The 12,970-nt window shown below is 37.2% G+C and overlaps 1 protein-coding gene across 2 annotated transcripts in view; it reads left to right on the top strand.

Annotated features, from left to right (window-relative positions):
* Positions 1-5,359, top strand: part of LOC125779360 (zinc finger BED domain-containing protein 5-like) — a 451,651-nt gene extending 446,292 nt beyond the window's left edge. The window contains exon 2 of one of the 2 annotated variants that reach the window (XM_049460678.1): positions 2,302-5,359. In XM_049460678.1, the coding sequence (XP_049316635.1) occupies positions 2,604-3,710 (1,107 nt within the window). In that variant the 5' untranslated portion in view covers positions 2,302-2,603 and the 3' untranslated portion in view covers positions 3,711-5,359. The remainder of the gene's footprint in view (positions 1-2,301) is intronic. The other variant, XM_049460679.1, reaches the window with a different exon arrangement.
* Positions 5,360-12,970: the final 7,611 nt, after the last annotated feature.

The raw sequence follows: 12,970 nt of genomic DNA on the forward strand, positions 1-12,970 counted from the left end.
AATTTGTTTTATGCTGTTCATATGCTCTTCTATGGAAGTGCTTAAAATGATTATATCATCGAGATATACAACGCATATTTTGTTAATAATGTATATTCCCTAAGTACCGAGTTAATCAAACGTTGGAAAGTGGAAGGTGAATTCTTCAATCCAAATGACATACGGATGAATTCGTAATACCCGAAGGGGGTAGAAAAGGCAGTTTTCTTTTGATCGTTTTCATCCATTAATACTTCGTGAAATCCCTTCGCCAAGTCAATTGTTGAAAAGTAATTTACTTTTCCTAATTTGTCTAATATATTCTCTATATTAGGAATAGGAAATTTATCATCGACTGTGATTTCGTTGAGTTTTCTATAATCTACAACAATACGCCATTTTTGTTCCCCTTAATTTTCCGATTTTTTGGGGACTATCCAAATTGGAGAATTGTAAGGGGAAAAGTTTTCTTTAATAATGTTTTGCTCCAACATTTCATTCTCCTGCCTTTTAATTTCTTCTTCGTGTATCTTTGGGTACCTGTATATTTCGGAATATACAGGTTTATTCGTATTTGTTATTATCTGGTGTTTTATATTATGTGTGTGGGTTACCTTTTCTCCTTCTCTATAAAACATACTAGAATATTTTCGCAAAATCAAATCTATATATGTTTTTTCCTCCTCATTCATATCATCTCTATAGAGTTTTGATACGTTTTCCAAATTTAAGGTTGAGGGTTGCAGTGTAGGGATTTTCGTATTTATGAATTTTATTTTATTGTTATTAATTTCAAGAAAATCTTCTTCAAAATTAATTTTTGCATTTAATGCTTTTAGTATATTTTGACCAATTAGTCCGTTGAAGTTTTTATTTCTGAATGAGGTTACCTTCCAAGCCATTTTATTCGTGTCATTGAATTCTTGAGGTACTTCTGTTATAATTTCAAAGTCTACTTTTGTCTGTCCTGATAGTGTACTATATATGTTAGATTTTACTAATTTAGTCCTTTTATATTCTTTTAATGTTCGTCGATCAGGGTTGTCGTAGAACCGGTATCGATTAAACATTTAATTATATTTTTAACTATTGTTAAATTTACTATCGGTAAATGTTGTTCTCGCTGGTTAATTGAAAATTTGCATCACCAGTTTTCTGTATCGGTATTATTTACTTGAAGATGAGCGACATTACTTTGGTTTCTACTTGTGTATATTGGATTTCTATATGCTCTTAAATCTCTTGAAAATTGTTGTTGTGTTTGGGGATTATCTTGCCTCGAATTATTGTTTTGGTTTTGAAACCGATTATTTGTTTGTCCGTCTTGATAATTATTTTGATCTACTGGGTAGCGATTTGGCCTAAAATTATTGCTACTATTTGATTGTGTGTTGTTACTATTTATACTAATTCTATTCAGTACCAGACCACATTCCTCTAGACCAGTGTTTTTCAATCTTTTTGATTTCGCGACCTCTTTAAAGGTTGAAATATTCTGGCGACAAAGTCAAAGAAATAATTTAATTTTAAAAAAGGTAATAAGTTTTTCCTATTTTGGCAAATTTATCTCTTATTCGCGCGGGTCATATTGCGTCGGCGACGGCGACGTTGCCACACCGCACGGCATGATTGTCGATGCGGTAACAGCAAGCGCCCTGCGCGAGGTACCAGTTTTGTGTAGGTGCCTCTTCCTTTATTCAAATAAAATCTAGAAATGCAGTGCTGTTGCTTCTGTTTCGGATCAAAGTTCACGCTCGAATGAATTAGAAAAATAGCCGCTTCGCGATTCTCTCTAAAAAATACCTGCTTCGCGATTCTTTCTAAAAAAAATAGATGCTTAGTGATTCTCTCTTCTCTTCTCTTAAACTCTCAGCATCTGTACAAATAGGGTAGAGAAGGTAACTCGCGCGCCACCCGCAATGTTCTTTTGTTTCAACTCTCATCACTCAGTTAAGCGTAGTCGCCGATGAGTTCAGACGTCATTTTTTTGTTTTTTCGCTTGCTCTGCGCGAATTAAATGGACAAATTTCTCAAAAGATCGCAGCCTTCAACATCTGGTACGAGTATCAATAGCGCTGGTGGTGAATCGAATCCGAAAAAAATAGACATTACGATGACAGTTATTTGAAATACGGGTTCACAGTCATAAATAATAAACCTCAATGTGTAATTTGCAGCGATGTTTTTTCACGTGAGAGTATGAAACCCTCAAAGCTTATGCGACATCTCACAACCAATCATCAAAAAGAAGCTGATAAGCCGTTGGATTTCTTTGAACGAAAGTTGAAAGCTCTTAGTCAGCAGCAAAAAGCTATAATTCAGGTAAGTAAGAAAATAATGAAAAAAGCGCGGGGTGCACTATAAATCAGCTCTTAAAAAGCGCCCCACCCTTTTTTCATTGGTGTTTATTTCTTTGTTATTTGCATACAACTTTTGATTATACTTAATTTCGGTGTGCAAAGATTCCGCGTCCTTAATTTTTATTGACTGTTCACTTGTATATTGTTTGGTTTATTTTCAGGCATCCAGTGTGAACGAGTCAACATTATTAGCTAGCTACATAGTCGCATATCGACTAACCACATACAATTGCCGAAAATCTTATTTTGCCAGTGGCACTCGATATGGTTGAAATTATGGTCAGTAAGCAGGAGGCAAACAAATTAAGAAAAATACCACTTTCTGACAATACTATTTCACGCAGAATATACGATATGGCCAAGGATATTCAAGTAGTCGATAAATTAAAGAATAGCCAACATTTTGCTTTGCAGTTCGATGAATCTACAGATGTTTCCGACTGTGCACAGTTTGTAGTGTTTGTGCGTTTTGAGGCAGATGACAGTATTACGGAAGAAATCTTATTTTGCAAAGCACTTCCTGCAAACACTACTGGCCAGTGTTTGTACGATATGGTTTTAGAAAGCACTTGCGACTACGATATTGATTGGAAAAAATGTATCGCTATTTGTAGCGATGGCGCTAAAGCTATGACTGGCAAAAATAGCGGGCTCATTGCAAAATTAAAATCGATAATACCAAACATATCCTGGACACACTGTTTTCTTCATCGACAAGCTCTAGCTGCTAAGGTAGTACCTTCTGATTTAAATGACGTGCCCAAGGAGGTAATAAAAATTGTGAATTCTATCAAAGGTAAAGCTTTGCAAACCCGGCTATTCAGAATCGTTTGTGAAGATATGGGCTCGCTTCATCAAAATCTCCTTTATCACACAGAGGTCAGGTGGCTATCCAAAGGAAAGGTATTGACAAGAGACCTGGAACTGAGAGCTGAATTGTTAATGTTCTTACAAAATGCAAAATCAGAATATGCTTACCGTTTTTCTGACCCTATTTGGCTCTTGAAATTAGCATTTTTGGCAGATAGTTTTAGCCACCTTAACAATTTGAACAAGAACCTTCAAGGAAGAGAAGAAAATATTTTAACAGCTAAAGATAAAGTAAAAGCATTTCATGCAAAACTTCGTTTGTGGTCGACTTCTCTGCAAAACAAAATGTTTGAGTCTTTTCCGTGTGTTCAGAAGATTGTTGAAGATAATGCATCAGCCCAAAGTTTTGCAGTATCGGCTCATATCCCTTGCATGACACAAAGCTTGCATAATTTACAAGAGAAACTTTTGACATACTTTCCAGACTTGCACTCTGAAGCTGACAATGGGCGTAGATGGATCTTAAACCCTTTTTTTGAACAAATCAATAGATCTGGCTGATGTCGACACGAAATGAAAGAATGTCTTCTAGAATTAGCTGCTAATGGCATGCTTAAAATGGAATTTTATTCGCAAAGTGTCGACGTATTTTGGATGAAAAGAAAACACGAATATCCAGAGCTGGCAAGGGAAGCTCTTAAATTATTAGTGCCATTCGCCACTTCATACTTGTGTGAACTGACATTTTCTTCAATGGTAGACAAAAACTAAAAAGAGTAATAGACTGCAATTAGAAAATGATTTAATTATTAATGTTTCAAAAATAACACCACAATTTGATAAACTAATGAAAAATAAACAAGCACATCTTTCTCATTAAAATTGTGTTTTTGTTGTGCAAGAACCTCGACTTTTTCTTTCAGCTGGCGACCCCCCGAGTAAGGGTTCACGACCCCCTTAGGGGTCGCGACCCACAGATTGAAAAACACTGCTCTAGACAATAATACGAGTATACTTCTCTAAGATTCTCTATGCTTCTACTATGTATTATGCTGGCTAGATGCACTGGCATGCTGCTCAAAAATGTTTTTAATGTCATTGCCTCGTTTATTGCCGGAGAAAACTCTTTTGGTTTTCCCGGGTCTTGATAGTATTTATTGTTTAACTTATCTAATATATTTTTAAGATAATAACATGATTGGCTTACATTATAATTTCTTACGTTCAGCGCCTTGTGGCACAGTTGATGATACGATTCGCGAACTCCAAAATTCCTCAGGAGTTCTTGTTTTACTTCTGTCCAGCTTGAATTGTCGAGTTCTCTAATTGTGTTAGCTGCTTCTTCTTGAATTTTTTTTTGGACGTGCCGCTTATAGGAATACTCCTCCATATTGGTACCAGCAAACAAATCGATTAAAAGTTCGACTTCATTAATGAATGATGTGACGTCGTCTGTGTTATCTCCTCGGAACTCCTGGATTCTCGCTGCTTCTTTCAGTGCTTCCGATAGTGGTAATTGATAAGTTGAATTGTTAGGTGGCAAATGACAAGTTGCAGCAGATGGAGTTTGATTTGCTGCAGCTGATATTGGTGCTTCTACTGACACTGCGGATGTGGATGCTTGCTCTATTTTATGTGCTTCCATTTTAATGTTTTTTTGTTGTTGTATAGTTTAAAGATGTTTTGTAGCGAATACGTCAGAATTCTTCTATACACTTTTACTGCTTGGTTAAATTTTAACAGTATAGTATATATTTTCACTTCCCAATTTTTAGCGTAAGTTTTTTTTTTGTTCTTTATTTAAATTTTCCGTTAAATATATGAATTTTGCGTTTGTAATTAAAGTTTTTTGTTTCTTCACAGCTTCACACAGTTTTTTATTTTTTTTCACTTCACCACCGTGTCCAGCGAAAGTAATGCTGAATGTTCATCAATAATGATTCAATAAAGTTTTGGTTGAATATCCTTGTGGATATCGATAGTAGGTACTTTTTGTTATTTTTCTTCAGAAAAAATAACTCTTCGACTGCGCCAGTTAAGTGTGTAGAGCCAAGATTCAATAAAAACACAAATTTGTTATAATTAACTGCACTCTACTTTATTGGTTCCTCAGAACTGACTTGAAAATGTGAATATCACTACTATTTATAATAATTAAAATTATAAAGCTGTTATACTGTAACATGTTGTGTATTTGTTTGTGTACGTGGATGACCACGTTGTCCGTATAATATTTAATAATAATAAAATTACTTACCGCTATGTCGCGACGATTTTGTACACAAAAATGCAAAATACTGCACAAAAATGTACACGCACAAAAATACTCGCGGTAATTAATATTCTTCGGTATTAGAAATACAAAAAAATATATATTTTTTAGTTCTGTACTTGCGTGTTATCGCTTATATCAGAACGTTCCTTTATTCTATGACTGAACTCTATGGTTGCTGTATAACAAAAGACGTGTGTGTAACTTATTGAACTACACTCAGCGAAAAAAAACCCACGCACTCGACAGAATGCTTTTACATAGCGCAAAACTTGGATTCATATTATTCTAAGATAAACATTTTCCTTTGAGGGTTAACCACTTTTATCTAGTTTGTGTTCCAAGCATTTTTATATAAAAAACTTATAGTTTAACACTTGTTATAGATAAAAATGTAAAAACACACACATAACAAACCACAGAAGTAAATTTTGTTATAAACAATAATGTAATTTTTAAACAAGTTATTTACATATTTTATGTTTTATATGACTTTTATTTACCATTAGAATACATAAAGAATCAAAATAACATATTTTGCATAAAAAAGTTCTTAGTATTTTGTAGATCACCCCCTCCTCCTAAGAACCTCGGCTATTTGTTTAGGCATGGATTCAAAAAAGCGTTAAAGATAATTTTTATTAATTTCTTCATTCCGCACAGCTTCAACAATGTTTTCTATTTCTTTTCGACTTTTTAGACGCTTTTCTCTTATTATTTTGCCCAAATAATGCCAGCAGTTCATAATTGGATTGAGATCTGAACTGTTTCCTGGCCACGTGAGAGACCCTATTCCATAAAAATCTTTTTGTTTTGAAACCTGTTTGTGTTTGTAATAAATTATTGAAAAATCTATTTCAATATTTTTGTGCCCTGGTTACCGCTTTGGCTCTAGGACAAGGGGCTGAAATATCCTGAAAATAAACTTTTTGGACGTGTTCGGACAGCTGCTCAATAGTTGGCAAAACGCCTTCTATCAAAATTCCAATTTATATTTCGGCATTCACAGATATTATTAGTATAATTAGCGGCCCAACACCAAACTTGGTTACAGCTCCCACATAATTAAATAAGGCGAATGCTTTACGGTGGGCCAAACACAGTTTTCCAAAAAACGCTCGCCTTTCCTACGACGCACTGTGGCATTTCCGTCCGGTTCCAACAAATTAAATTTCGATTCGTCGCAAAAATTAACATTTCCCCAATCTGATGTAGTCAAAGTTTTGTGTAATTTTACCCACTCTAGTCGGTATTTCTTCATTCGTATAATGAGAAGTGGCTTTTTGGCTGGACGTCGCGCTCGGAATCCAAGATTATTCAGCACATTTTGTATAGAACTTGTAGTTATTTTTACCCCAGTGGTTTCGTAAAATGTTGCATTGATTCTTCCAGCATGTCGAAAGCGATCATTAATGCACATCCGTTTAATTTGTCATTTTTGACGAGGTTTTACTGTTTTCCGACATCCACTGCCCTCTTTTCGAGCTATTGAATTAAAATACGTATAATTTTTAATTATAATACGCACGTTCCCATCTCTTATGCCCATTTCACGAACTTGTTGACCTTTGGATAATTCATTTTACATAAAGCTACGATCTCTGCTTTCTTTTTTGTTGACACCACCATGTTCAACTTTACTAGTTTTCACAACTGATCCTAAAGAAAAAACCGCAAATTCTGTAATGAACACGTGCGGACGCTAACGGTTTTAAAAATAAAAGTAAAATAATGTAGTCACATGATAAAACAGCTAAATAAGACAAAGAGTGAATTTTTAGCAAATAGTGACAGTTCAAAATAGAAATATTAGAAAATTTTCGACTGCGTGGGTTTTTTTTCGCCGAGTGTAGTATTTATATGTTTGCTTAACATATACATTTGTGGCATGATGTTTGGACTTTGTACTCAGGCCATCCGCTGAGTGCGTGATCGGGTGTTATGATAATTGTGGATGATGTCCTGCTTATTAGAATGAGTATTAACTCTCCTCTCCTTTAAAGAGAAGTCGTCCCTGACTGCTTGATCGGATGTTCCATTCCATGTAGTCGGAGTACTGCTTCATTTTGAATGCGGTTTCTTATATGAAGAGTATAACTTAAATGTATAGTATATCATTAATATTACAATACATCCTGATACAATGGCTGTTAGTGTATTTCTTACAGGATGTTCTTCAAAATGAATTATTAGTTTATGTAATTTTTGAATATTGGTAAATTCGTTTTCAGTATATGATTGTAATAGTTCAAGTATTTTAATTTTCTCATTGCCTTGTGCATCGATATATTTTTTAATTTGTTCGTTTTTGTTTTTATAAGTTTTTCCATCAATAGTTATGGGATCCGTAAATTGTATTAAATTGTTTCCTGATATAGATTCATTATTTAATACGTGTGTTCCGCTTAGGATAATATTACCATGATTTAATTCTACATATTATTGGTTTGTTATTTTCTTCAACAACATTATAGTGTGCTTCTTCGTTATGATCTGGTTTTCCTTTTCTACAAATGTATTTGCTTAAATTATTTTTACAATCTTTAATTCTTTGTGGTTTGTCTTTACATATTGAAATCATCGCGTCTAAGTTAAGTTTCCCATGTTTGTAAGTCATTGGTGTAACATCATACTATAAATTACACATTTCTCTATTATTATAGGATATTTACATATATCTTCTTCTTCTTAATTGGCGTAGATCCGCTTACGCGATTATAGCCGAGTTAAGAACCGCACGCCAGTCGTTTCTTCTTTTCGCAACGTGGCGCCAATTGGATATTCCAAGCGAAGCCAGGTCCTTCTCCACTTGTTCCTTCCAACGGAGTGGAGGTCTTTCTCTTCCTCTGCTTCCCGCGGCGGGTATTGCGTCGAATACTTTCAGAGCTGGACTGTTTTCGTCCATCCGGACAACATGACCTAGCCAGCGTAGCCGCTGTCTTTTAATTTGCTGAACTATGTCAATGTCGTCGTATATCTCGTACAGCTCATCGTTCCAACGAATGCGATATTCGCCGTGGCCAACGCGCAAAGGACCATAAATCTTTCGCAGAACTTTTCTCTCGAAAACTCGCAACGTCGACTCATCGTCTAAGCCTCTGCACCATATAGCAAGACGGGAATTATGAGTGACTTATAGAGTTTGGTTTTTGTTTGTCCAGAGAGAACTTTGCTTCTCAATTGCCTACTTAGTCCGAAGTAGCATCTGTTGGCAACAGTTATCCTGCGTTGGATTTCTAGGCTGACTTTGTTGGTGGTGTTTACGCTGGTTCCAAGATAGAGGAAATTATCTACAACTTCAAAGTTATGACTGTCAACAGTGACGTGAGTGCCAAGTCGCGAGTGCGACGACTGTTTGTTTGATGACAGGAGATATTTCGTCTTGCCCTCGTTCACTGCCAGACCCATTCGTTTTGCTTCCTTGTCCAGTCTGGAGAAAGCAGAACTAAAGGCGCGGGTATTGAGGCCGATGATATCAATATAATCGGTATACGCCAGCAGTTGTTCAGGTTGAAAAAGTCTGAAACCTCGTTTGGTATCGAACGGCTCGGAGAGGTCCTTCCCGATACTGACGGAGCTTTTCGTGTTGCTCAACGTCAGCTTACGCAGCCGTATTAGTTTTGCGGGGATACCAAATTCAGACATCGCGGCATAAAGGCAGCTCCTTTTCGTACTGTCGAAAGCAGCTTTGAAATCGACGAAGGGGTGGTGTGTGTCGATTCTCCTTTCACGGGTCTTTTCCAAGATTTGGCGCATGGTGAATATCTAGTCGGTTGTTGATTTGCCAGGTCTAAAGCCACGCTGATAAGGTCCAATCAGTTTGTTGACGGTGGGCTTTAGTCTTTCACACAATACGCTCGATAGAACCTTATAGGCGATGTTGAGGAGGCTAATCCCACGGTAGTTGGCGCAGATTATGGGGTCTCCTTTTTTATGGATTGGGCATAGCACACTTAAATTCCAATCGTTGGGCATACTTTCGTCCGACCATATTTTGCAACGAAGCTGATGCATGCTCCTTATCAGTTCTTCGCCGCCGTGTTTGAATAGCTCGGCCGGCAATCCGTCAGCCCATGCCGCTATGTTGTTCTTCAGGCGGGCAACTGCTATTCGAACTTCTTCATGACCGGGTAATGGAACGTCTGCTCCATCGTCATCGATTGGGGAATCGGGTTCGTCTTCTCCTGGTGTTATGTGTTCACTGCCATTCAGAAGGCTGGAGAAGAGTTCCCTCCATAATCTAAGTATGCTCTGGGCATCGGTGGCTAGATCACCTTTGGGGGTTCAACAGGAGTATGCTCCGGTCTTGAAACCTTCTGTAAGCCGCCGCATTTTTTCGTAGAATTTTCGAGCATTACCCCTGTCGGCCAGCTTATCAAGCTGTTGTGGTCGATCGTAACGTTGCGAGGTAGGCAGCCTGTTTTCTCTCCGCTGCGACACGGCACTCCTCGTCGTACCAGCTGTTCTTTTGCACTTTCCGATAACCAATGGTTTCGGTTGCAGCTGTACGTAAGGAGTTAGAAATGCCGTCTCACGAGTTGTTGACGAGTGCTCTCAGAGAGCAGGAGTGCAAGCCGAGTAGAGAATCGTTCGGCTGTCTGTTGTGATTGCAGCTTCTCGACGTCGAACCTTCCTTGTGTTTGTTGGCGTGCGTTTTTTGCTGCACAGAGGTGGGTGCGAATCTTAGCTGCAACAAAATAGTGGTCCGAGTCTCGGAGCGCACGCACATCTAAAACACTGGAGACGTGTCTTCCGTCTATCACAACATGATCGATCTGGTTGGTAGTTTTTCGATCCGGAGACAGCCAGGTAGCTTGATGGATCTTCTTATGCTGGAATCTAGTACTACAGATAACCATATTTCGGGCCCCGGCGAAGTCGATCAGCCTCAACCCATTTGGGGATGTCTCCTCGTGGAGGCTGAGTTTACCGACCGTAGTGCCAAAGATACCTTCTTTGCCCACCCTGGGGTTGAAGTCGCCAAGCACGATTTTTACATCGTGGCGGGGGCATCTCACATAAGTGCGCTCCAAGCACTCATAAAAGGCATCTTTGGTCTCATCGTCCTTCTCTTCCGTCGGGGCGTGGGCGCAAATCAGCGATATGTTGAAGAACCTCGCTTTGATGCGGATTGTGGCTAGACGTTCATTCTCCGGAGTGAATGATAGTACTCGGCGACGGAGTCTCTCTCCCACCACGAATCCCACACCAAACCTGCGCTCCTTTATATGGCCGCTGTAGTAAATGTCACAAGGACCTACTCGTCTCTGTCCTTGTCCCGTCCATCGCATTTCTTGGACGGCGGTGATGTCAGCCTTTGTTTTCACGAGGACATCAACCAGCTGGGCAGTGGCACCTTCCCAGTTAAGGGACCGGACATTCCAGGTGCATGCCCTCAATTCGTAGTCCTTATTTCGTTTGCCATGGTCGTCATCAAAAGAGGGATCTCTCATCCGAGGCTGGTTATAACTATTCACTGGGGGTGTTTTTTTACGTGGCGTGAATGGCAAGCAGAGAACTTTCCTCACTTGCGTGAACTTCTACACATGCCTCCATCCTTCATCCTCTATTTATATACTACTACAAATATTTCATTAATTTTACATATGTGTATTGTGGAATATTCTAATATGTCAATTATGGGAATATTAACTTGTTCTTTTCTAACCATTTCTTCGATATTGAATGCTGCAGAATAAAAGTTTCCATTTCTAGCAAAGTTAACTGTTTTTGTTAAATCTAAAAGTTCTTTGTGAACTTCTTCAAGTAAAAATCTTGACTTTAACACTTTAGGATTAAAATTTTCAATCAATTTTTCAAGGTTTGAATTTATTACTCTTTGTTGGTTGTTATTCTCTATTATGTCATTTAGGGCCGTCTTGATTTCTATTAAATCGTCGCGGTCGGGTACTCCTGTTATGAATTTGAGTGGTGATCCTAGGAAATCTATACTTCTTTTGGTTCGTCGCGTTAGTAGTTGATTCTTTAATATTTCAATTCTATTAATTAATATTTCATCTTCTGCATCTTTATTTGTTTGTTCTAACATTTATTTAATGTCACTGTATGGTTTTAAAATCTTTGTTAAATTCGTCACATGAAATAAGTAATCTTCACTTTCGAATAAATACGAAGGATCCGTTTCAGTTAACACATATTTTTTATCCTCAATGTTTGTTATTACTTGTGCTAGGATTATTTTCACTAGTATTAACGTTATTATCAGTTGTTTGTACATTTTGTCGTATGTTGTGCTTGTGGATGACCTTTCCCGTGGTTGTTAAGATTGTGTTCTCACGATCTTCTTTTACAATATATTTTAAATACTCGTATCTCTTTGTATATTTCTCTCGTCGACTAGATTTTTCGAAGATAATCTGTCCTGGAACGTATGTCCTATTAGTTCTATTTTTATTGTGGTCTTTTCGTAAGTATGCGTATTTTGAGTATCTGTCTATACTGGATAGATATCGTGTACTATTTATTTGAAATATGTCTATTTGTATGGATGTACCGGTTTGGTAAGGTGTCGGTGTTTTTCCTATTAGGTGTTGTATTGGTGTACGTTCGTATTTATTTTCGTTACAATTTGTACAGTTGCATACTGTAGCTTCAGTGTCTTTCTTTTGTTCGGGCCAATAACGTGTTTCCAATAATTTTTTTATATTATTTTTTGCGGTTCTATGTGCGCGATTATGAGTAAATTCTAGTATGTCAATTCTATCTTCTTTCTCGGTTATGTCCCTCAATACCGTTTGTGCAAATACTTTTGAGTAAGTGCTGAAAATATGTTTAATTTTTTGCTGGAGTCTATGCCAGATTTCTAGGTCTGAGTGAAATGCAGTCATTATTTTTTGTTTCAATACTGCTCTAATACTTTCCATTAGGAATTTCTCATCTTTGAACGTAATTGTATAGCGTTCGTATTTGGGGAAAATTGTTTTTGCGAATTCTCAGTTCCTTCAATTAAATGTATTTGATTTTTGAAAGAATTAAATGGTGATTTTACCTGTCTAATATTATTTTGTGTTGATGTTTCTGCTGAATGTTGCGATTCATCTGAAGTAATATTTATTTGTCGAGACAAAGCATCTGCGACTACGTTTTCGTGTCCTGGCTTGTATTTTAATGTTGCCCCGTATTCTTCTATGAGGTTTTTCCACCTTTTTATTAACTTTGTGTTTGGGTTTTTCTCGGATATTAAAAAAATTAGTGACTGATGATCAGTGTATATCGTTAATTTGGCTATACCGTATAGATAGTTTCTAAATTTTTTCAATGACCAGACTATCGCTAACATTTCTTTTTCATTAGTCGAATAGTTTTGTTCGGTCTGACTCAATGCTCGAGAAATGAATGCTATTGGATTCCTGCTTTAGCTGAGTATGGCTCCTGTGGCGTAATTACCAGCGTCAGTTGTTAGGTCGAATCCTTTTTCAAAGTCAGGTTGGTATAATTCTATTTGTTCTTTTAAGTAAGTTTTTAATGTTACTTTCACGTTTTAGCTTTTATTTTTTGAAATGTTTCCATTTTCCCTCTGTGCAAAGTT

Source organism: Bactrocera dorsalis, chromosome 6 (genome assembly GCF_023373825.1).
Source record: "Bactrocera dorsalis isolate Fly_Bdor chromosome 6, ASM2337382v1, whole genome shotgun sequence".
Lineage (NCBI taxonomy): Eukaryota > Metazoa > Arthropoda > Insecta > Diptera > Tephritidae > Bactrocera > Bactrocera dorsalis.